A 26,272-nucleotide genomic window follows, 5' to 3' on the forward strand; every position below is an offset into this window, starting at 1 on the left:
CTCCTCAAAGAATATGTTCTCAAATTCGCCACCATGATCACTTCTGACCTTTATGATTTTGCACTCCTTCTCAGATTGGATCTGAGTGCAGAATTCAAAGAACACTGAATGAGACTCATCCTTGTGTTTTAAGAACTTTACCCACGTCCAACGGCTATAATCATCTACGATGACTAATCCATATTTCTTCCCTCTGATAGATGCTATTTTGACTGGTCCAAACAGATCAATATGCATAAGTTCTAACGGCCTTGAGGAAGAGACAACATTCTTAGATTTGAATGCAGGTTTGGAGTACTTGCCCTTCTGACATGCTTCACAAAGAGCATCTGATTTATATTTCAGATTTGGGAGACCTCTGACCAGGTTTAGTTTGTTAATCTGAGAAATCTTTCTCAAACTAGCATGTCCTAATCTTTTGTTCCAGACCCATTGCTCTTCAGAAACAGACATAAGGCAAGTCACCTTCTGCTTCTCAAGATCTGAAAGATTAATCTTATAAATGTTGTTCTTTCTCTTGCCTGTAAATAGGATTGAGCCATCCTTCTGACTTACAGCCTTGCAAGACTTTTGATTGAAGATTATATCATAACCATTGTCACTTAATTGACTTATGGACAATAAGTTATGCGTTAATCCTTCTACAAGAAGTACATTAGTTATGGAAGGAGAGTTACCAAAACTTATGGTTCCAGAGCCAATAATCTTGCCCTTCTGATCTCCTCCAAACTTGACTTCTCCACCTGGTTTAAGCACCAGGTCTTGGAATGTAGACCTTCTTCCTGTCATGTGTCGCGAGCACCCAGAGTCCAAGTACCATGACATTTTGTGCTTTGTCCTCTTTGCAGCTAAGGATATCTCTTCAGAATCTGATTCTGATGTAGATTCTGATCCATCATCCACTGTGGCCATCAGTGCAAAGTTGGCTTGCTCTCCTTCAGAGTCTGATTCTGATTCAGATTCAGAATCATCCCATGTTGCCATAAGACATTTCTTCTTATGAAACTTCTTCTTGGGATTCTCATTCTGAAGTTTTGGACATTCATTCTTGAAGTGTCCAGGCTCATTGCACTCATAGCAGACAACTTTCTTCTTGTCAGATCTTCTGCCACCAGAAGATTCTCCTCGTTCAAATTTCTTTGAACCTCTGAAGCAATTGAACTTCCTTTGCTTGCTCTTCCAGGGTTGGTTTACCCTTCTGGAGATCATGGACAGTTCATCTTCTTCTTCTGATTCTGATTCCTCAGAATCTACTTCTTCTGCCTGAAAAGCGTTAGTGCATTTTTTAAAATTAGATTTTAATGCAATAGACTTACCTTTCTTTTGAGGCTCGTTTGCATCCAGTTTTATCTCATGGCTTCTCAAGGCACTGATTAACTCTTCCAAAGAAACCTTATTCAGATTCTTTGCAATCTTGAATGTAGTTACCATTGGACCCCATCTTCTGGCTATGCTTCTGATGATCTTTTTTACATGATCAGCCTTGGTGTAGCCTTTATCCAGAACTCTCAATCCAGCAGTTAGCGTTTGAAATCTTGAGAACATCTTCTCAATATCTTCATCATCCTCCATCTTGAAGGCTTCATATTTCTGGATTAGAGCTAGAGCTTTAGTCTCCTTGACTTGAGAATTTCCCTCATGAGTCATTTTCAATGACTCATATATATCATAGGCAGTTTCCCTGTTAGATATCTTCTCATACTCAGCATGAGAGATAGCATTCAGCAAAACAGTCCTACATTTATGATGATTCTTGAAAAGCTTCTTTTGATCATCATCCATTTCTTGTCTGGTAAGCCTTACGCCTGTAGCTTTTACTGGATGTTTGTAACCATCCATCAGAAGATCCCATAGTTCACCATCTAGACAAAGGAAATAACTTTCCAGTTTATCTTTCCAGTATTCAAAGTTTTCACCATCAAATACTGGTGGTCTAGTGTAACCATTGTTACCATTATATTGCTCAGCAGAGCCAGATGTAGATGTAGTTGTTGGAATTTCACCAGCCATCTTTTATTGAAGCGTTTTTCTCTTCCTGAATCTTTTCTAAACACGGTTAAGTGCTTGCACCTTAGAACCGACGCTCTGATGCCAATTGAAGGATAGAAAAACACTTAGAAAGGGTGGGTTTGAATAAGTGTAGCTTTAAAACTTGTAAGATAAAAACTATTTGCACAAAGATTTTTATCCAGGTTCGTTGTTAACTAAACTACTCCAGTCCACCCCCTTGGAGTGATTTACCTCACCTGAGGATTTAATCCACTAATCACACTTGATTACAATGGTTTTCCACTTAGAAACACTCTAAGTCTTCTAGAGTATCCTGATCACAACCTGATCACTCTAGGAACAAACTGCTTAGACAACTGCTAAGACTTGCTAGAGTATCCTGATCATAACCTGATCACTCTAGGAACAAACTGCTTAGACAACTGCTAAGACTTGCTAGAGTATACTGATCAACAACCTGATCACTCTAGTCCTTTACAAATTAATGTAAACAAATTCTAAGAGTATTACAATGCTTCTTAAAAGCTATACTCACAACTGTGATATTTCTCTTAAAGTTTAAGCTTAATCTCACTAATATATTACAACAGCAATGTAGTGAGCTTGATGATGAAGTTTGAGAGCTTTTGATTTGAACAGCGTTTGTGCAAGTTTGGTTCAGAGTTCGTAACTTTGTAACCTTGATTCTCATCAGAACTTCATATTTATAGGCACTTGAGAAGATGACCGTTGGGAGCATTTAATGCTTTGCGTAATCCGTACAGCATTGCATTTAATGTTTCACTCTTTTGTCAACTACCTCGAGCCTTGTTTCCGTTGTGTCTACTGACGTTGCCTTTAATAGCTTCTAATGTTCCTTTTGTCAGTCAGCGTAGCCTGCCATCTAGTACTTGCTTCTGATATGATGTTTGTGTAAACAACGTTTGAATATCATCAGAGTCAAACAACTTGGTGCAGAGCATCTTCTTGTCTTCTGACCTTGAAGTGCTTCTGAGCGTGATACCATGAGAACTTCAGTGCTTCTGCTTCTGATCTCAAGTTCTTCTGATGCTTCCATAGACCCATGTTCTGATTCTTCTTGACCATCTTCTGATGTCTTGCCAGACCATGTTCAGATGTTGCATGTTGAACCTTCTGAGTCAGTGCTTCTTGCGCTGATTTTGTGCATACTCTTTGTATAATTCCTAAAACGGAAATTGCATAATATTAGAGTACCACATTATCTCATACAAAATTCATATCCGTGTTATCATCAAAACTAAGAATATTGATCAGAACAAATCTTGTTCTAATAGAGGGCTGTTTGGGATGACATGATGGAGGGAAGTATTGATGAGAAAACAAACTGACACTAATTGAATAGATGGATGTTAGAAAAGGAAGGCTTTTTATAGAGGATTAATGAGAAGAGAAAACGTTTGGACTAGGTAATCAATGTATGGACTCACATGCATTATGGAATGAAGAGAAGGAGAGAAATATTGCAATGACTAAGGAAATAGTAGTGTTATGATTAAAGACATGTTAGGGATAACGTAGAGAAATTAATGCAACAGTTACCAAGAATTATTATTCATTTTGCTTTACACGCGCGACCTTTCTAATTTTGAAAATGTGCTTAACGATCTCAGGTTTACGTGGATTGGCAGTTTTATATGCTGAACTTCTGACTCATCTTAGAAAACAAACTTTTGATCCAAGAAGGTCAGATATTTCTAGATGATAATCTTGTAGGTAGTTCAACTTGCATTTTAGAATTTAACCAAGATTTCATTCAAAACACAAATCCATACTAATATTCTTTAGAATGAACTTAAATCTATCTTCAGAAAGCGGTTTTGTGAAAATATCAGCCCATTGATGATCTGTGTCAGTAAAGTTTAAGCTTAATATCCCTTTCTGAATATAGTCTCTGAATTAAGGTGTGTCTTTAACGGTTTTAATTTAAATCAATCTTCGTGATCTTTTGTTCAGCCTTTGTTCTTCAACTTCTGTTGTGGATGTGTTCACGGTGTTTTGGTGCAGTATCAGAAGTCGCTTTCAAAGGTATTAATTTGAATCATTCCTTATGATCTTCTGTTCAGCCTTGTTCTTCAACTTCTGTTGTAGATATGTTTGTAGCATTCTGGTGCAATATCAGAAGTTGCCGTATGGCTTGAGTTGTGTTTCTCCAGCTTTTCATAAGTGCCAAGTTCTGATTGCGCTGGTACATCTTCTGAAATCAATAGTATATAATTAGAGTACCATGTTTGCTTATACAAAATTTATTTGTTTGTTATCATCAAAACACTAAAATGTGATTAGAGCTAAACTATGTTCTAACAAAAACAACAAATAAACACGAATAACAAAGATATTCACCATATATTAACATCAACAAGTTTCATACACAAAATATTAAGCAAAATACATGTTTACAAACTAACTACCTCTAATCTTGACACAAGAAGATGTTTAGCTCTCCATAGCCATGGAAGCTTCACCAACAAGTAACAAAACAAGATTTGGTAGCATCAAACTCAAAGAAAGATGCTTTGAAATCTTGAAAATATACTTGAAATGGTTTTTCTCCTCTCTTTTATTTTGCCTTAGCTTATGGTAGAAAAAGTGTTATAAAAAAGTTGGTGGAAACCCTCAAAAATATCATCTTAAGTGCCTAACCACATGTGGCTTAAAAGTAGGTCCGCTAAGCGGACATCCAAAAATATGTTTTATCTTCAACCTCCGCTTAGCGGGATGGCTCCGCTAAGCGGACTCAACAACATGATTTGCTTCTGCCAAGCCTCGCTTCAAGCGGGGTTATTGAATTTTTGATGCATAAGCGCGCTTATGGTCCGCTGAGCAGACCTACTGATACAAATCTTCTTCTTTCAGCCAAAAGACCTCTTTCCAAGCTCCTTCCATCAAATCCTTTCAATACAAGCTTGCCAAAATCATCTATACCTATATAAAGATAAAAGAAAAGTCATAAAACTTAACTTATGTACAATCTAAACAAAATGTTATTTATTTACATACTATTACACTAAAAGGAATCAAAACTTAGTGAAAGAGTTAAGAAATACCACAAAATCTATGAACAAAATATGTACAATTAGGATTCTAACATCGATCTACGATTAGGGCTAGTTGTGATAAACCTCCTTAATGATTTTTGAACTATAACACTATTGATAAACCGCTTATGAATAAGGATTTGACGATAGTGATAATCTATTCTAGGTTATTGATCAGTGGTTTTTACACATGTTTTTACCAGTAGTTTTAGTTGCTTTTGAAGTATTTTATTTTAGGTTTTATTTCTTTATTCGCCATTTTATGCTTTGGTTTGGTGTTTAAGTGTTTGTAGGCTCAGATGAAGGAAATGAGAGAAATCAGTACGAAAAGGCGAAAAACTGAAGAAAAGCACATCTGCTGGCTACACGCGTCCCAACACGCGTTTCCTGAGTCCACACGCGTGCCCACACGCGTCCAGCAAGAGAAAAGTGCACTTCCTGCCCACACGCGTCCCAGGACGCGTTTCCTGAGTCCACACGCGTGTCCACACGCGTCTCTGAAAGAGAGAAATCAAAAGAAATCATGCATGCTGTTGGGACGCGTCCCCAGACGCGTGTCATCTGTCTGGACGCGTGTCTGGACGCGTGTGCACGTGATTTTTGGGCATGTTGTGCTGAAAAGCCCAGAACGACAGTAATAAAAGAAGGAGATTGCGTTTGGACAAGGGTTCGACGAATTTGGGAGAGAAAATACACTGTAGAAGGCTGGAGAACTAAGATTTTATGCAAGGATTGAAGAATTCTATGTGCTTTTGCCATTGAAGATTGGATTGCCTTCATTTATCTGTAATGTCTACAAATTACACTATGGTTTTTGTTATTTTTATGAGTAGCTAAACCCCCCATTGCTAGGGGGTGATCTTGATTCTGAATGTGACAACTTTATTTCTTTGATGCAATAACAATTTGGTTTTCATACTATTGGTTTGTTTTACATCTGTTCTTTATGCCTTAACCGTCGGAAAAAACGGATAATGAATTTGTATGAATAAATTTAGCCGGACATCAATTGTTCATTGACTTGAGTAAGAACATAGGATAATAATTATCACCTAGGACTAGGGATATTTTATCTTAACCGGAAATTCTTGGTATTGGAATGCTTGATCATAGTTATAATTATCTATGGACATAGTAATTAGGTTGTGACGTCAAAGATCTTTTCACTAAGGCCTTAGGATTAGATATTCTTGAGAACCGGTAATCAATTGTGAAACTATGTTATTGCATTGAGAAGAATAGTTGTTACAGGAAGAATCATTCACCGATCCCTAGCAACCTACTCATCTCTGTTCATCGTTTTAACATTCTACGTATTTACATTATTTGCAAAACCAACAAAAACCCTTATTACTTTTTGTTTAATTGAAACACTGATAAAACTCTATATCGTCAAGCAGTCCTTGAGATTCGATACTTGGGATTTTCCCATTACTACTACATAGGCAAAAATAGTACACTTGCTATTTTCCTATCAGTTATGCATCAATTGATCTTGATACAAAATTTGATTATCAAGGAATTAAGATCGAATTTTAGTACCAAGAAGTTTTTCACTAAGGAATTAGGGAAAACCAATACCAAGAATTGGTCCTTAATCATATGAACATCTTTTCGGTAAAACGGTATTTTCATGAGTTGCAAAACAATTCATACGTCCACCTTAGTATATTTCCTCATATTTGCATCAAGTCAATATTTACTTATTGCTCTTTATTTACTCATTGTCATTTTACATTAATCAAACAAATTAAAACTTCCCGATGATCTTTTGTTCAATTGAATTTGAATTCCCGCTTATATTGTCTCAGCAGTCCTCGAGATCGATACTTGGATAAATTCCACTTTAATAACTACATCGGTAAAAAGTAGTACACTTGCTATTTTTCTGATCAACACCCATGGATTAATCATTTACAACATATTTGTCAGTATTAAAATAGTTAACTTCTTATGTAAGAACTATAGTGGTTTTATGTTGAAGGATGACATACATCAATATTATCTATAAAATAAGAAAACACAAGTACCTGGTTAATACTATTATGCCCTTTGGTTAGAAAATTCCACCTATTAATTTTAGGGTTAAAAAATGTGTCCAAATAATACTTTTGGTGACTAAATTCTGACTTTGGCTTGAATCTAACTATTAGTTTCTTCTCTTGCTCTCTCTATTGGTCAAGTTATGTATTATTTGTCCTTTTATTTCTGATCTAACTGAACCGGGTGAGGCAATGTCCTCCTCCAAGTAGAATCTGTCCCCATTTACAGATTTTCCTTACTCCCAATGTTGCTTTCCAAACACAATCCCATATGCAATCTTTCGTTTCTCTCCCTCTTCCTCTACCGTCACTCACCATTCTCTCAACCTTTACCTTTCAAGCCCTTGCAAACCATTCAACACTTATTTGAAGATACAACTTCCTCCGCGACCGAAGCTGAAGCTGTAGCCATAGTTTAAACCCTAACTTGAGGCAAGAAAATGGCACGACCGTTGGAAAAAATCGCTGATGTTAATGATGAAAAGGAACTTTGGAAAGTTGCTGTTAAAATACATCACAAATGGAGTGTCATCTCTAACAACAAGGAACATTTTGAGATGGTTGTTTATGATTCTGAGGTTAGTTTCAACATTTTTAAGATTTGCCATTTTTTGGTTGTTTTCGTTGAATCTGTTCGTGATTCTCTATATTTTCATACAGTATATTTTGTTTTGGAAGGTTAAGATTGGGTAGTTGGGAGGTGTTAATGACGAAGATTTTGTATTGATATTTTCTTTTTTCAAATACTGTTTCTTCCTTCAAATAGGTTTATATTTGGTTGTAGGGAGGTGTTAAAGAGTATATTTTTTTCTTATTTATCGTTGCCTGCAGTCTATATTTTATGTTTTATTTGATATTGATGGATTTTGTTTGTTTTGGTTTTGATAGGGAAGTGATATCCATGTTATCGTACCTCCCGTGTATAGGCAGAGTTTTGATTCGCTCTTTGTTGTTAATGATACTTACACTATTGCAAACTTCTAAGTTCAGCTGAATGATCTGCTATTCAAACCTTCTGCTCACAAGTACCTCCTTAAATTTACCGGTGGGACCAAAGTTGGGGACAGAAACGTGCATCAGATTCAGGAAAAGGCTTGGAGACTCACTCCTTTTCTTGATATTTTAACTGGGAAATGGAATAAAGATCAACTTTTAGGTCAAACTCTATTTACGTTTTGGGACAATATCATCTTTTGTGTACCACTCTGCATCTGATATTTCGTTTAACCTGATCCACGTTTTCCCAATAACTTATACAGATGTTATCGGAGTGGTTGATGAAATTGGGTACACACAGGCACAGGTTGGAAGTAAAAAGCAACAGGTCAACTTTGTCATTCGCGACTTGAGGTTGAAAGTTTGTTTGTTACCTTGCATACATCTTAATGGTAGCCCTTTATATCTTATATTTTGTCTGATAGCGTAGTTTAAATGTGCATTTCTGTAGCAACAACACTATAACGGTTACGTTATGGGAGGCGTACGCGGTGCAGTTTATCAACTACGTTGAACGGCAGGTCGATACTGCCATTCCGGTTGTGATTCTGATTCAATATGCAAAAGTCAAAGAAGCTTTTGGTATATATTACTCCCATACTGGTTCCTAATCTTTATAAAGTGTGTTTTATGTTTTCAAGTAGATATTGTTATTAGCTAATTTTGTGATTTCAGGCAAATATCCACTATCTGTTACCAATACTTACAATGTCACCAAAGTGGCTATTAATGAAGACATGGAGACTATCAAACAATTTGCCAAAATGTACTCACTTGGTTTATTACAATATACTGCACCTGGTATCATCCTTCATAATTAACTCTGACTATGTTATTTTGATTTTCAGGCTTACACAGGATACTATAATGGCTGTCTCGGGCCTTTGCACTCAGCAGTCTCAGGGCAGGTCGCAAAACTCATACACTTCTCGCCAATCACCTACCCAAAAATTGTTATCTAATGTTGTTCTTCTTCCTCTTGAGCAAATAGTTAAACTCAAAGACGTAGTAATCTTTCATTTTTTTTAGGCAAATATAGTCTAACTCTTATTATATTTGATTTTCTGTACCCTTTTGTAAACTCAGACTACTTTTTGTGCTACGGTTGCTACAATTACAAAAATCTTTGCCTCAAAATATGGCTGGTACTACCAGGCATGCCATGAATGCCCAAATAAAGTCACCGGTGATAAACCTCCCTACAAGTGTGTAAAGGGACATGACACTGAAACTGCCATATTCAGGTATAAACGCCAGTTCTTTATTTGATCAACTAAATAAAACACCAACTTTATCTGTGAAATGTGAGCTTACATTTTTAATGGTACAAACTTAGGTATAAAATAAAGGTGGGTGTTCTTCATGCTGGTACAAAATGCAAGTTTGTTTTGTGGGACAAGGAAAGTGAGGAACTATTGGAGGTGTCGGCTGCTCATATGCACGAAACAATGTTTCAGGTACCAACAAATGTATCACTAATGATTTTTAAAACATACTGGTTCAACACTGATATAATAACTCATGGTGTATATATTCATTTTTATGTAGGCTGGAATATTTGATCCCCTTGATTTCCCGCTGGCACTTGACAAGCTCCTGGATCAGGAACTTGCCTTCAAAGTCAAGTGGCAACCAGATTGGTCTAATTGCTCTGTCATCATGTTGGTGAAAGATAAACCTATAGTGGATCAACTAAAAGCTGAATGGGTGGATGCAACTGCAGTTAGTTCACAACAGCTTAACGCCCATGTCAACCATGTAACATTTGTCTTGCGCTGTGTCTAACATTTTCTTCTAACTTAGTTGAATACATGTCGAGTTTTATTTCTGATTTTCTTTTATTCATTTTTGTTTATAGGTCAAGGAGAGTGTTTATGAGGCTGTTCCTGTTGATGATTCCGACATTGTTACGGTGTGGTTTTGAGACCTATACAAATGCCACTTATTTACCGCCATCAAATTACTTCTTTCTCACTTCTTTTTAAATGCAGGATCCTGAAATTACTTCCAAATTGCACGGTGAACCGGTCACACCTACGGGAAAAAGACAGAACCCGGATCCATCCATTGAATCTACAAGTCATGCAACACACAGCGAAGGAGATTTGTCTTCGACTAAACTTAAGAAACCAACCAGGATCACTAGGAAATTAGTGAAGATTGAAAAATAGTTGATAATATTTTCATGACTGCTATTATTTTGGGGTCATTTTATGTAGGGATTTTATTTGGAAACTACCTTTTTTTGTTGTAATATCACAGAATTATTCAACTACTGTTCGATCAATCTAACGAATGTTACGGTATCATACTACTGTGAAATCAATATAACGTATGCTTTCGGTATTATACTACTGTCCCGTCTTTTTAACATCGTTACTCGACGGCATTATTTGGTTTTTTATTACATGAGACAACAACATTTCTCTTTATATCATCACCACACTTTTTACCACGTTTATATATAGTATATGAGTAATATGATAAACTACTACAACAGCCTCACATTTTGATACTTTTCTTCTGCCTAACAACAAACTGGAAACTACGTCAAAAAAAATACATACTAACTTAATAAGGATTATTTAATGAGGATACATATTTTAATTTTCTGTTACAAAGACTTTTACTTTTTTATCAAGTAGTACAACATACTTATTTAAATCATCATTGATTAGACACTTACTTGAGTCAATTGGTTTGCTTTTGGCTTTTGTGTAAAGGTAGCCCCCCTTTCATGTCTCACTTCCATCGAGTTTTGCTTGGAACCTGCACAATGATTCCCTAAAATAAGAAAAAGTACTGCCTCCTACTGCCTATGATCTTGGGCTACTTATTTTTATTTTTTTTTTTACTTATTTTGTACTCTTATGTAGAGGATATTCTGAATTGTTTTATATTATTATTCATATGTGCCCTTATTTCAAATTTCAAATTTTCCCAGCTTTTTTCAAATTTACATCCTGTTTCCCTCTCTTTTTTTTTTATCAAGGAACAATTAGTTCCCTCCTTTGTTCAAATCATTGGTATGTAACATTTGTTCTGTTTTCAAATATAATCAAGGTCCATCCATTTGTTGGTTTGAACTACACTTCTTACAATCAACTTCTTCATTTCAAGTAAGTGACTTTCAATGGATGGCAACCCCTTTGATGCAAATGATTCCACTACAACTCTTGCAAGAAAAAGGAGGAGGATTTTGTTGTCAAAAAATAAACTCTCTAACCATGGCCATAACAAAGAAAACCATCCAACATCAACACCTACTGCTGAAACATTCCATGCCTCTTCCAGGGATGCTGCAACAAGATCTCCTCTCCAGCCTACTATCTCTAACGATTCCCACACACTACTATCTCAACACCATGTTTCCTGTTTACAAAACAAAAAAAGATCAAGAATTCTTGCCGGCAATGGGGTGAATCTGTTCAGCCGTTTTAACAATGTGGAGACACCTCCAACGTTCCATTTAGGTGAATCATCAAACATCGGCAAGCGGCAAAGATTCACCCAAAATCAACTACTAATTACAACCCCTGCTGCTCTTAACAATTCCCACACTTCTCCTAAAATATCAAACCCACAATATTTATCTCCTCCTAATCCTAATGTAAGTAGAACAGATTATTCCTCCGATGATACCGATGGAGATTCTGAAAATTGCGACTCATTTGGACACAACTCTGATTCAGATGACTCCGTAGAACCTGACGATATTCATGATCATCACAACCAGTGTAAGTTGCTATTTAACTTCTATTGATATAGATATCCGCCAAAATTGCTACCCGTTTGAAATCTATACATATATTTGTTTTCTGCAGCTTATTCTGACATTGGTGACCCTGTGTGGGAATGTATAATTTTCCAAGCTTGCATGTGGTATGCAGAACGCAAGAATATGAGAAAACATACTATTGTTCCAAAATTCAAATTGTGTTGCAGGAGCGGTAAAATTGTTTTACCCTACATGAAACAACCACCGTTACTGTTAGAAAAGCTACTTCATCACAAAACTGATCCTGAGAGCAAAAACTTTCAAGCCAATATACGAACATACAATGCAATGTTTTCGTTTACATCTCCGGGAATGAAATTTGACACCGAGATTCCCAAGGGAGGAGGTCCTCCGACAATGCGCCTACACGGTCAAACATGTCACCGGATAGGCAGTCTTATACCACCAAATGGTGCACTACCACAATATGCCCAATTGTACATTTACGACACTGACCATGAAATTACAAACAGAATGTGTTGTTTCAAGTAATGATGTTTCCTCTCCTAAAAATACCTAAGTGTTTATATGATTACTTAAACAAATAACACTGTGTTTGCTATTATGTATTTCAGGGACAATACATCTATTGAAACATCTATTGTAGCAAAGTTAAAGAGTATGTTAGATGAAGTTAATGTTCTTGCCAAAGCATTTTGAATGGCACGTGATATGTTTAAGGCCAATCCATACGTCGAATTGCGGCTGAGACTTATCAGTGACAGACATGACGATGGTCGTGTGTATAATATGCCAACCGTTGCGGAAGTTGCTGCCCTTATTGTTGGAGATGTTGACACAGGTGAAATGAGAGACATTGTGGTTCAATACCGGAGTGGTAAATTACAAAGAATAGATGAGTTCAATCCAAGTTATCTTTCATATCAATACCCATTGATATTTTGCTACGGTGAAGATGGATACCGGAATAATATCCTTCACAAGTATCAAGATGAGACAACTGTTACAAGGAAGAATAGGCAATCTATCAAGGATTGGCTGTTTTTTCGTCTCCAAGAACACACAGATGAACCTAAAACACTATTGTACTCAAGGAAACTTTTCCAACAATTTTTGGTTGATGGTAACGCTATGATGGAATCAGAACGTCTCAATTGGTTGCGAAAAAATCAATCCAAGTTAAGGGTCGGAAAATACAATAATTTGCAACAAAGATGTGAGCAAGGAGACCAAAATCCAGGTAACAAACAAGGTAAACATGTTGTTCTACCATCTTCTTTTGTGGGTAGCAAACGATACATGGATCAACTTTACTTCGACGGTATGGCAATTTCAAGCAGATTGGGGTTCCCAGATTTGTTTATCACCTTCACATGCAACCCAAATTGGCCTGAGATTACACGGTTGCTGTCCCCGAAAAATTTAAAACCTCATGATAGGCCTGACATTGTTGCCAAAGTTTTCAACATCAAGTTTAAAGAGCTTATGGTTGATTTAACAAAAAAACATATTCTTGGGAAAGTTTTGGCATGTAAGTTTTTAACCCCACTACAATTCTACTTCTTCACTATTCTTTAATATTCACATTTACCAATTCTTTAAAATTTTTTTATGCAGTTATGTATACAATTGAGTTTCAAAAGCGAGGCTTACCCCATGCCCACATTTTGATCTTCTTGCACCCCCAAAGCAAGTATCCAACGCCGTCCGACATTGATAACATCATTTATGCCGAGATTCCTGATCCTACGCTTCATCCTGCTTTATACGCACCGGTAAAATCACATATGATACATGGACCGTGCGGTCTTTCGCGGCCTAATTCACGATGTATGAGAAATCAGCAATGTTCTCAATATTATCCAAAAAATTTCATCGAAGATACAGTTGTCAATGCTGAAGGTTATCCATTATATAGAAGAAGATCCAACACCCATGTAATTACAAAAAATAATATCAAGTTGGATAATAGAAATGTGGTCCCCTATAACACTCGGTTATTGTTGAAATATCAAGCACATATTAATATGGAATGGTGTAACCAATGCACTTCTATCAAGTATCTATTCAAATACATTCACAAAGGATATGACAGAATCGGTGCAAGTGTGGTAGCTTCTAAGTCAAACACCGGACTACAGCATGAATGTGTAGATGAGATCAAACAATATCTCGATTGTAGGTATGTTTCTCCGAGTGAGGCGTGTTGGCGAATATTTTCATACAAGGTTCATGGGAGGAAACCTGCTGTTGAGCGAATGTTTTTCCATCTCATTGGTGAAAAGGCTGTCTATTATAAAGATTGTGAACAAATGGAGCATGTCTTAGAGAGTGCAAGCGTAACAGAATCTATGTTCACGTCTTGGCTGGTAGCAAATGCAAGATATGAGGAAGCCCTGTCATTAACATACGGTGAATTTGTTACAAAGTTTGTTTATGTTAAGAGAAAAAAATTGTGGAAGCCACGAAAAATAGGGTTCACTATCGGACGTTTGGTGTGGGTTCCACCGACAACCGGGGAACTTTTCTATTTGCGGATGATGCTGACGGTGGCTAAGGGACCAACTTACTATGAAGATATAAGGAGGGTCGGTGAAAAACAATATGACACCTTTCGAGAAGCATGCTTTACAATGGGATTCTTAGATGACGACCGAGAATACATATGTGCGTTAAAGGAGGCAAGTGCTTGGGGGACAGGTCATTATCTTAGAAAGTTGTTTGTTGTTATGCTCCTATCAGGTGCTGTAAACCGTCCTGCCCATGTATGGAAAGAATCATGGATTATATTGTCCGATGGTCTCTTGCACGAGCAAAAACTAATTGCCAACAATCCAGGTACACTAACTTTAACATCCCATGCTATTTATATTCTTAACTACCATGTAATACAATAACAGTTTTACGCATAATGTAACATATTTTTGTGATCTTACTACAACGACGCCTTTTTCATACGGACCACAGATTTGACATTACCGGATGACGCAATCCAGCAGCTGACATTGATAGAGATCGAAAAAATGATGCAACTGAACCATCGTACCCTACATGACTTCAAGCCCATTCCTTATCCGAATGACTATGTTATTCAACAGCTGGGAAACCAGCTTATATACGATGAAAGACAGTACAATATCCAGGACATGAAGGCGGAGTTTGATAACCTATTCAAATCTCTCACGAATAATGAAATCTAAGATTAACATATTTCTTATTCCTAATTTACATGGTTATATAAACAAATGTCAACAAGTATCATTTACACATGTATGTCTTTTTATACTTTTTGTTATTATGGTATTAACAAGATGAACAGAGGAAGATTTACGCCCAAATCATGGTGTCATACCCTAATTTTTGACCCCCCTGAGATGACATATCTTCAGGGTTTTCATCAGGTCAAAGCAAGTACCCAGAACAGTCACTTCTTCATCTGGCATTTAATCGAGGATGTTCAAAGACAAGAAAACTCAGGCAAAGGATCAATCAGTAGAAGGATTAGTCTCTAACATAATCATAGGACTCAAGAGCTTCATTTTCTCACCTATGATTGATTAGACACCCAGTCCTCTGAATACAGATTTACTCAGGTCACCAGGCTAGGGTTTTTAAGCCTATCAAGGACTAAAATCAGGGATCACCTTTGGGAAACCCTAAAAAGCCCCAGGGGATCATTCAAAGACATCAATCATCTTCAAATAGCTCATATAACAAGATCCACTAGACATCACACCTCAATTCAAAGTCTACAGTCATTATTTTCATATGGTCGACAATTAGGGTTTTTGACCTAATTCCCCAGGATAGTTGACTTTTAATCAGGGCATGGATCCAAAACTCAAGACATGATTCAAGAACCTCTACTACCTCAATATAACCCATTTACATCACTCATTTGAGGAGAAGACCTTGATTCTACACAAAAGTCCAAATCTCACTTTATCTGGAAAAAGTCAACTGTATGGGATCACCTTTGACTTTTAAGATTTTTGGTCAAAACATGACTTTCAAGGATAAATATCATCAATATATGGATAATAAAGTCATTTGACCAAAGAAATTCAAGAAGAATCTTCAAGGAGCAAAAAGTCGGGAATTAGGGTTTTTGAGGGCATTGTGGGAACTCAAAATTTCACCTACACAACTCAAAAAAACTTCCAACATGAAAGTTGTAGATCTTGCAAAATAAAACAACATCTTACAATGGAACTTTTTTCAAAAGATCAATCATTTAAGAGTTTTGGAAATTTTGAAGTTTTAGGTCATAAACACTTAGAAAATTTTCTAAGTGTTTTAACCTAGTTTTCTTCCAACTTTGGCCTCATTTTTCACAAATTTGCCAAAGGATTCTGAAGAAACTCCAAACTAATGATTTGAAGTAGATGTTTAGGGCTTTCCAAATTGTGTTCAACCTTCTCCAAATTCATTTTGAGCTAGGAGTTATGCTTGTTCAAAGTTGGCCTCATGAAGTGAAATTATAGGTCATGCATCATTTTTGAACTTTGCAATTTTGTGCACATGACCTCAATTATGGATGCTACACGACCCATAACACATCTGAAAACATGCCATGCATCCATTTTCACCATGCCATGATCATTGAGGAAGATTCCTAAAACAAGAACATGTGATTATGTAATGATTACATTTGAGAATTTATGGCAAATTGATGAATCACCCAAGGAATCTTCTCACCAACCAATTAGAGCTCACTTTGTATCTGAAATGTTCCCTAAGATCAGATAGAATCAAAGGATAGGGAGCTGGCTCGAAAATGCAATGATCACACTTGGATATTCTTTGAAATTTCTTCATGGCTAAGAAACCAAATTCACTTCACTAAGCAAGCTCACTCTCTCAATCAGTGCTGAATCATTTGCCTATAAATAGGAGAGCATACCTCAGTAGAAAAACACACCAAAGCAACCATATTCCTTTCTTTCTCTTTCTCTCCTCATGCTTATTGTTTTTCAAAGTTCTTTGGCAAGAAGAATCGTTTTCTTCAAACCAGAGCTTATCTTTGGAAAGTAAGCATTCTAACATCTCAAGGGGGATCATTTGAGGTGATCCAAGCACCTGGATCACTTCTGTAAGTGAGGGAACGCCATTGTTGCTCTCACTTTGGAGCTATTGCAGTTGGAGGTCCACAGAGCAATTCAGAAGGCTCCAAGCAAGGTTAAGCATCCAGGCACGTTCCATAGGAGGTAGTGAAGCTATCCAGATGGTCGCAGCTCATCTGTAACTGCAGATTCATCATCCCCCATGTTCACTTGAAGCTCAAATCGAGGGAGGTCCATAGAGCAATTCAGAAGAATTGAAGTTACAATAGGCATTCAGTTAGCATCACTGAGTCCCAAGGAAGCTTTTGGGATCATTCATACAAGCCCAGGTGCTCTCTAACATCCTCACGACCTCCATTTTCAGAGGTAAGTTTCTGAACTCCACCTCTTTAATTTAAGCACTCTTTGTGATAAAGCTCGATTCTATCTTGTTCAGCATCATCAGAGGATTGAAAACCCTCTATCATCATTCATTTATCTTTAAGTATAGCCATTTAATTTGATTTTTAAATTTTAGGGTTCTTCACGTTTTCTGGTAAATTAGTTAGATATAGTTAATATAAATTTATGTTAGTTACATATCTAGAATCGTGAGTAAATTTAGAGCAAGTTTGGTCTTTATATCGTTGCAAATGGATGAGAATTGAGAGAGTTCAGAAATTCAAATTGTTGGAGCTTGAGGAAGAAGATGACAATGGTGGTGGCGCGCAAATTTCAAATCTGAGGGCCAAGTTTATTTTATTTTGAATGGTTTGTGTTTTACAAACGAATTCATCGTTTGCCCTAGTGGCCTCACATGCGCTCTTAGTCTCCTCATGCCCAAGGTCTGGGGTTCGAATCCCCCTCGCCCCAGAATTTTTGTTTCTTTTATTTTTCCATGATTTACCACTTGTTTGAAAATATAATGAACTGGGTGTGTGTTATAATCACCAAGCGCGTGTTGGCTCAGTGGTGTTGTTTTGGGACTGGTAACATAAAGGGCGTGGGTTCAAACCATGGTGAGACCAAAACATTATTTTTACCACTAATTTCCTTCATTTTTCTCACAACTTCACACAATTAATTCACCTATCAAATTAAATCATTTTCACCTCATTTTTCACACACTTGCTATTTAATATATCTATTTTGTGAATAATCAAAAAAATCATAAAAATATTATTTATTTCATATATTTTTATTAGGTTTAAAATAGTATGTTTTAAGTGTTTTCTTAAATACTTTAAAATATATATTTTCATTTTGTTTTAACCTAATTACTTTGTGAATAATTTTATGATAAAACCCTAATTATTTAGGTCTTAATTAGGTATATATTTCATCTTTGCCTTAATTAAGTTGACTTTTGTCAATTTGCAAAACTGTTTTCAATCTCCGATCAAACAGATGATTAAGGTTTTCACACAACAAAACCTTATATCATTACAAATCATTTTCAACTGTTTCTCATAAACAGTAAATCATTTTCAAATGGGCCTCTAATAGAGTATAAGTCCCAACACCTTCTTCTCTTCTTAGCTTGTTTTCAAAACTGTATTTTCAAAATCTCCTTTCTGTTTTCAAAACATTCTTCTGGTATTTGAAGGGCATTATTCCCGGTGAAACTCTTCAGATACCTATGTGACCTTTGTCCATCTTCACTTCTTCTGTTTTCAAAACCATTAACTGTTTATCATATATATATTCAACTGTTATCCACCAACTACTGTTGAGGCTCTGTACATACTTCTTCAAAGGCCTCCACTCCATCCAGGTTAGGCTTTACAAGCTTTCCATTTACAGTCTTTATTTAAATTACTGTCAAATATAAAACTGTGCATATATATATATATATATATATATATATATATATATATATATATATATATATATATATATATATATATATATATATATATATATATTAGTTTAGAACTACGTTTGAGTGTAAACCCTAGGACAGTTAAACTATATATATATATATTATAGGAATATGACCTAGGATTGAGAATGTCTTCCCGGTGAAGGCTCTTTCCTAATTAGAGATCTGTAGTTCAAACCCCCAAGATGAATTATTCCCGGTGAAACATCTTGGCAAAAACCTTAGAATCCAAAGAAATAGGACACATCCACCCAAAGAGGAATTATTCCCGGTGAAACCTCTTACCCATTTGCTTAGAGCCAAAATAAGTTCAAAACTACATAGCTTTCTCTTGTGCTATAACAAGGACCCTCGATGACCCTCGATTAGCCTCCTCTTGGGCTTTGTACAAGGACCCACAGGCTTCTTAAAAGCATTTCCAGCTTCCTCTTGAGCTTGTATACAAGGACCCATCAGGTTTCTTATAAACATAGGAACAGGTCTTTAGTCACCTTTTAACATACCCTGGTGAGTTTCTTCCAATTTAAACCAGACTTTAAACAAGCTAAGATTGTTTCAATCTCACATTGAGTACACTTTTGGAATGAGAGACATGGACAGTCTCTGTCACCCTTATCTTCATCAATTTTCCTTAGCAGAGTCTAGGATCCATGTTTGCTTATCCTCAGCAAGAGTCAGCCTTCATCTTGGGCTTTAAACAAGAAGTCTCCACTAGATAATCTTTCTGCCAATCATCTTAACAAAAACCCCTGGAAAGGGTTAGCCTCCACATCATTCTTTCATTTTAACAAAAACCCCTGGAAAGGGTTAGCCTCCACATCATTCTTTCATTTTAACAAAAACCCCTGGAAAGGGTTAGCCTCCAAAAATCACTTCAAAAACCAAAGATTCATTTCTCTTAGGAGATAATTTCCCCAAAAGAGTCAAAATCCCTGGAAAGGGTTAGCTTCCAAAAATCCGTCTTTTAACAAGATAATGTCTCCAGCTGAGTCAAAATCCCTGGAAAGGGTTAGCTTCCAAAAATCAGTCTTTTAATAGATAAATTCTCCAGTAGAGTTAAAAATCCAACAAAAACAGTCAGCCTCAACCTTGGGCTTCATACAAGGCACCAAAACAATAAAACCCCCTTGTTAATAGTCAGCCTCAACCTTGGGCATTGTACAAGGCAGATAATAGAGTCTCCCCCAGTGAGTCCTTCATTTTTCAGTAGCCACAACCTTGGGCTTTGTACAAGGCAGATAAACCATATTTCATGTGTCAAAGATTCCTAACATCCAGGATCTTTTCCCATAGAGTCATCCATACTCAGTTTACTTAAGAGTCCGCCACAACCTTGGGCTTTGTACAACGCAGAAAATAATGTTTTCCCTAGCTAGAATCAGCCTCAATTCTGGGCTTTGTACAGAACACCAAATAAAACCCATCAAAATAGTTTCTCCCCAAGCAGAGTCAGCCTCAATTCTGGGCTTCGTACAGAACACCAAAATTCCTTGTAATTAATCCCCAGTGGAGTTTTCTCCCAGAGTCAACAATCAATCAATCAATCAAAAAGCCTCAAGCTTGGGCCTCATACAAGCTAGCTAAAAAATCAAATCTTTTATACAGTAGATAGACATAGCTTATCTCTATAGAGAGATCTTTCCTCTATCTCACCACATTCAAACAAACAAACATTTCAACATTTCAATTTCAATTTCAATTTCAATCAAGTCTCCCATTTAGGATTTTGAAAGGCATGAGCTGGCAGTAAAACCCAGACATGTGATTAACTTTCCCTAATTTGGACGAGCATCTTTCTTTCATTCAAGAGATACTAGCATACTTGCAAACACACAAGTAAGGTCACTCTCTTAATGAAATGAATCCAGTTATTCTGTCACTCTTTTAATGTTTGTGGTGGAATAGTAGAAATACCTCTCTATAAAGATGACTTCATGTCTCTTTACTGTAAACAGAGATTTAATTCAAAGCTTCAACCTTGAGCTTCAAGCAAGGCACCCAAAAATAATTAATAATCAATTAGTTCCCCGAACTACATTAAGCTCTGACTTCCATTAGGGATATGTAGGCATGAGGTTCACAAGGAATCTCAGCGAGCTAATAAAATACCAAAAATAGTCAGTCAGTCTGTCTGTCTTTCTTTTATTCAATTCAATTCCTTCTCCTAACACAAAGGAGAAACTTTCCCAATCATTAGCAGTAAACACAAACACAAATGACACAGAGAAGGTTCCTGTAGAGTACTACAGATATGTAGGGTGTTTAAACACTTCCCTATGTATAACCGACCTCCCGGACTCCAGAATTTCTAGTCTAGGTGAAATCCCCACACTTAGCAAACTCCTAGGGTTTAGTTGAGATCTTTTTTCCCCTTTCCTACTCGTAGGACAAAATAAGAAAGTTCGTGTGATATCGTAGGAAGAACTGAAATAAAATTCATCCCACCACGGGCGCATTCTCCTTCCAAATTTCGCGTGAAGGGTCTAGCGTGCCGTCCTCCCAAGCGAAACGGGGAGGTAAAAAAAAACGACACCACACATGGATGCCGTTAACAAACAACAAGGTGGTGTCTTCTTCCTGCATGGTTATGGCGGAACCGGTAAGACATATATGTGGAGAACACTTGCAAGTGCATTGAGATCTAAGCATGAGATTTGTCTTACTGTTGCAACAAGTGGGATAGCATCTCTTTTGTTGCCAGGGGGTCGTACAGCTCATTCAAAGTTCAAGTTGCCAGTTCCATGTCTTGAAAACTCAACTTGCAAGATTAATTTCAATGACCCTAGCGTTGGTCTTCTAAGGGAGGAAAAGCTAATTATATGGGACGAGGCACCAATGGCACACAAATATTGTTTTGAAACGCTGGACAGGACTTTGAAGGATGTCATGAGTAATTACAGTAACTCCGAAACTATTTTCGGAGGGAAGGTTGTGATTTTTGGTGGGGATTTTCGTCAGATATTACCCGTTGTACTCGGAGGAAGCCGTTTGGACATTGTCCATTCAACAATTAACGCTTCTTACATTTGGCATTATGTTAAAGTCTTGAATTTGACAAAAAATATGCGTCTATCCTCCGGACCAACTGAAGAAGATAAAAAGGAAATTGCGGATTTTTTAGATTGGCTTTTAAAGATAGGAGAGGGAAGAATTTCAGAACCTAACGACGGTTATGCTAACATTGACATACCGCCAGAGCTGTTAATTACAGACTTTGATGACCCTATTCTAGCCATCGTGGAGAGTACATATCCTGATTTCTTAAATTGTTACCAATCGTGTGATTATCTAAAAAATAGGGCCATTCTTGCTTCAACTTTGGACATTGTTGACAATATCAATGACCATATCCTTGCGATGATGCCAGGTAAAATTTTGCATTTATTATAGGCCTATTCTTGCATCCACTTAAGATTATTATATCTTTTCTAATGGATAATTTTTTAGTGGAAATAAGAGATTACTACAGCTCTAACTCAGTTGATCGATCAGAAATCCATGACAACAACATTCTTCAGGTGCTTAGCCCAGAATTCCTCAGCTCTTTAAGAACTTCTGGCCTACCCAACCATCACTTAAAGTTAAAGGTTGGAACACCAATCATGCTTATGCGAAACATTGATCAATCCCAAGGTCTATGTAATGGGACAAGGCTTATAGTAACTAATATGGCTGCTCATGTGCTTGAGGCCAAATTGATGGGTGATAACAATAATGGGAAGGTTATATATCCCGCGAATGGATATGCCCCCGTCTCAATCTCCTTGGCCACTCAAGTTATCGAGACGTCAATTTCCAGTTATTGTAGCCTACGCCATGACCATTAACAAATCACAAGGCCAATCGTTGGATTGGGTTGGACTCTATATACCTCGGTATGTTTTCACGCATGGACAGATTTATGTTGCCGTTTCAGGAGTTCCAACCAAAAAAGGTATCAAGATATTGATACATGATGATAAAAACATCCCAAAGCTTTCAACATGTAATGTTGTATATAAGGAAGTTTTTAACAAAATTTAGACGGTACGTATATATATTTTTTCCAGTTTATATTTATCACTAATTGTTGATAACATTTTCTATACTATACATACTGTCGTTTATATATACTATAAATTACCATATTATGCATTCTAATCAACCCTACCTTCCTGTGCAGATCATCCAAATGACGGAGGATCCCAACATTTTTGTTCAAAAAATCTTAACTGTTATACTCTACATGTAGCAACTTGATTGCCAACTTTAATTTATATTTTGAATCTATGTTTCTTTTGCACACCATTTGCAGTAAATATGTCAATTACATAGAAAAATATAAACCTACAAACACCTACCAAAACTTTCAACCGCAACATAAAGTATTATTTTTAACTCTATAACTACAATCAATTTCCAATTATCATCACTAACCAAGCCATTATAATCAAAACAATCTAACTGTTTTACCTGAGACTACACTTTCAAATTCAATGCTTCTCGCTAGAGCAAGGCTTGAAACTTCATCTACTGTTTTCTTCCGCTTGGGTGTACATTCCATTTTTTTCTTTATCATAAGGTTTCAATAATGCATCCTTTGTTTCTTTCCAATCTTACTTTCACGTGGGACTCGGACTTTGGCAGCACATGGTCACATCCTGTTGGAATATATTCTGCCAGCAAGTTTTTTATTATATTCACAACAACTTCTATGCAAAATAGGCCCACAACATATCACATGCTAATGGAATATATTATTTTCTCTTACCATCACCGCATGCCATGTCCAACCAGTTTTCCTATGCAATGAGTTGTACTATATTTTTCGTTATTAGGGTCCCATGCAATATGTATCCCTCCTATTAAAAATGGAATCCTATGCACAATATTTAACAATATTTGGGGGGACTGTTCAACTATGGTATCCTATGCATTTGCCTTTAAATATGATTCCTCAAGTTAGGAAGATAAATCACAAATATTTAAGTTGAGTTTTCTACCCCAACTATAACTGCCACCAATTCCATATGGCTTTGATAGGAAAACTTTGTCACAGTGAATTGGAATACTCCTTCACAATAGCAAAGTTATCAGAACAGGTTACAAGTTTTGTTTATTGTTTTTTTTTTCATTCTTTTATAACTTCCTAACACACCTATTTAAATAACTTCTATATGATTTGGCAGAAATTTCCGGTGATCCCACATTTATATGTCGTTTTAGCAACAGCATAAAAAAAAACATGGACCATCCTAAACAACCAAGGTGTGCATCACGTCCTCATCAATAACAAAGATGAAGTTCATCCACTTATAATTAGTGGATGGAAGGACGTTGAAGAATTTTATAATTGCCCCTCTAATGTTGTTCTTGAGGTGGGTTACTATATGGATGACAATTTTAGCATCCTCAACATAAAAAATATGGTGGATATCGAGCAATTGCCCTTTTACCATAGCAGGTTTTGGGGCGCAGACAACATTATGGTTTTCGACCTCGGTCTAACAAATGTTGAATTATGTCAAACCAAGTTGGTAAGAAAAAAAATGTTATTTTGTAGTTTCTTTAAACTTTTGTTACTACTTATGCTTTGATTTTTTTATTGCTACAGAGATTGGAAGAGGACTTTGCTGGACTTTTAAAAGATTAAAACTACAACTGTCTCAACTTGTGTTGTGATAATGGTACAAGGACAGTACTGGATTTGGCATACATAAATACTACATACCCGACAAAGTTAGGACCCGACTGGGAAGAATTTTGTCAAACCAATATGTTCAAAGTTGGTGACACTATTAGGTTTAGATTTGATATCAGGGATCCAAATAAAAAATGTCATGTATATAAAATCCATTGATTAATCATATTTGTCTTAATTCTATGCTACAATATTTAGTTTTTTTTTTGGCCTGTTCAAAATTCTAAATTGGGCTTACACAAACAACCACATTGTGCTGCTTAATAACAATAGCGCACCACCTATATAAATTGCGCTTACACAAACAGGCACATTGTTACTTTATATAAACAACCTGCAAATTAATAAAGGCACATTGTGGTGATTAATGACAACAACGCACCATCTATATACCAATAAAATATTCTGTCATGTTTACTTTTACCAAAATTAAACCACCCTCTTAATAACAACATTTAAATTCCTTCCAAATTATTAATCCAGTCACATGTCATATATATATATATATATATATATATATATATATATATATATATATATATATATATATATATAAATATCACCGAAGCAAGTAAATATAACCAACACAAATTACAACTAAAGTTACTTAAATACCAAATACCAGAATACACATATCATGTTTGGTTGTCTAGAAATATTTTACAACAACATTAATTAAAACTTACTTAATCACCCAACTTAATACACAGATTTCCAAAACAAAAACAACTTATCGACATCGCGTTCTTCACTAATTCCCACGGCAAACAGACACCAGAATTTCTTCCACAGGAGGCTACCTAATGGTGAATTGCAGAATATCACCTTTCTTGAAGTTTCGGCTTTTGCCAAACTCATACCACCCCCTGCAGAGAAACATTTCAGTCTTACCATCTCTCTTCTTGAGGATACATTTATGGCCCTTCTGTTTGTCCGTGTCATAGAGCATGATGCTGGTCTTGCCTTACATTTCACACCCAGTGATTACCTCAGCAGGAATTTGCTACAATTAATTATACATTACTCAAGTTAGCAACAATAATAACTTTCGGTCACTTCAATTAATGTCATGCAAATATAGAGTTTTACTAAATAACTTACAAGAACTTGTGTGCCCATTGTTGCGGGCTTGGTGACCACCTTGATCCAACTTTTTTCATTTTCGATTACAACAAACTCATCAGCATGCCTGTATTTCAAATATACTTTTAAAACTATTCTATAACTAACTATATTATATTACTATATCAAAACAGGTTGTCAATTAAAACATTTAGGTTCTCACATTTTTTAGGAATTACCTTCTATGATTTATAAAATCAATTAAAACATTTAGGTTCTCACATTTTTTAGGAATTACCTTCTAAATATATAACAGAAACTAATATATTTACCTTTCCTTATCGGATGAAATAGAAATGTGATCATCTTCATCCTCTCCCATTACTTCTTTTCCTTTCCAGTCCGAGCTCCTTTCTTTCACAATGCCACTTGGTCCATATTGCTTCTTTCTACTCTTATTCAGCTTATTACATCCTGTGTCGTCCCTCTCTTCCCTACAACAAGAACAAACACAATAAACCATTCTTCCTAATTATTTAACATTAAGCCGAATATTATTATACAATAAATTTGTAACTACCAAATAGTTACTCAATGTTTTACCTTTCTTCAACAATTATACTTGGTCCTTTCTTAGTCATTTGCCTCTTCTTACACTTATCAAATTCTTTACCATGCTTTTCTTCCCTACATCCAGAAGAACAACAAAAACCTATTGTATCAAAACATTTATACAATTATCACACCACTTTTATCCTTATTT

General features: G+C 36.2%; 3 protein-coding genes across 3 annotated transcripts; all 3 read left to right on the top strand.

The window, feature by feature from the left end:
* Positions 1-8,971: 8,971 nt before the first annotated feature.
* LOC131658339 (uncharacterized) lies at positions 8,972-10,275 on the top strand. The gene is made up of 6 exons (XM_058927648.1): positions 8,972-9,109; positions 9,191-9,348; positions 9,441-9,561; positions 9,653-9,862; positions 9,963-10,016; positions 10,096-10,275. Exons 1-6 carry the CDS (start codon positions 8,972-8,974, stop codon positions 10,273-10,275), a joined length of 861 nt encoding a protein of 286 aa, XP_058783631.1.
* A 2,267-nt stretch (positions 10,276-12,542) lies between these two features.
* On the top strand, positions 12,543-14,519 carry LOC131658345 (uncharacterized). The gene is made up of 3 exons (XM_058927652.1): positions 12,543-13,374; positions 13,461-14,431; positions 14,490-14,519. The coding sequence occupies exons 1-3, from the start codon at positions 12,543-12,545 to the stop codon at positions 14,517-14,519; spliced, it is 1,833 nt and encodes a 610-aa protein (XP_058783635.1).
* Positions 14,520-21,305: 6,786 nt separating this feature from the next.
* Positions 21,306-24,399, top strand: LOC131658352 (uncharacterized). Its single transcript, XM_058927660.1, has 3 exons — positions 21,306-22,134; positions 22,215-22,489; positions 24,361-24,399. Exons 1-3 carry the CDS (start codon positions 21,306-21,308, stop codon positions 24,397-24,399), a joined length of 1,143 nt encoding a protein of 380 aa, XP_058783643.1.
* Positions 24,400-26,272: the final 1,873 nt, after the last annotated feature.

Source organism: Vicia villosa, linkage group LG1, assembly GCF_029867415.1.
Source record: "Vicia villosa cultivar HV-30 ecotype Madison, WI linkage group LG1, Vvil1.0, whole genome shotgun sequence".
In the NCBI taxonomy this organism is placed as follows: domain Eukaryota; kingdom Viridiplantae; phylum Streptophyta; class Magnoliopsida; order Fabales; family Fabaceae; genus Vicia; species Vicia villosa.

Coding starts and splice junctions, on each gene's coding strand:
- LOC131658339 (XM_058927648.1), top strand. CDS start 8,972: ATGGCTGTCTCGGGCCTTTGCACTCAGCAGTCTCAGGGCAGGTCGCAA. Junction 9,110..9,190: donor AAATAGTTAAACTCAAAGAC/GTAGTAATCTTT, acceptor TTGTAAACTCAG/ACTACTTTTTGTGCTACGGT. Junction 9,863..9,962: donor TTAACGCCCATGTCAACCAT/GTAACATTTGTC, acceptor TTTTGTTTATAG/GTCAAGGAGAGTGTTTATGA.
- LOC131658345 (XM_058927652.1), top strand. CDS start 12,543: ATGGCACGTGATATGTTTAAGGCCAATCCATACGTCGAATTGCGGCTG. Junction 13,375..13,460: donor TCTTGGGAAAGTTTTGGCAT/GTAAGTTTTTAA, acceptor TTTTTTATGCAG/TTATGTATACAATTGAGTTT. Junction 14,432..14,489: donor ACTATGAAGATATAAGGAGG/GTCGGTGAAAAA, acceptor TGGGATTCTTAG/ATGACGACCGAGAATACATA.
- LOC131658352 (XM_058927660.1), top strand. CDS start 21,306: ATGGATGCCGTTAACAAACAACAAGGTGGTGTCTTCTTCCTGCATGGT. Junction 22,135..22,214: donor TATCCTTGCGATGATGCCAG/GTAAAATTTTGC, acceptor ATAATTTTTTAG/TGGAAATAAGAGATTACTAC. Junction 22,490..24,360: donor GTGATAACAATAATGGGAAG/GTTATATATCCC, acceptor TTATTGCTACAG/AGATTGGAAGAGGACTTTGC.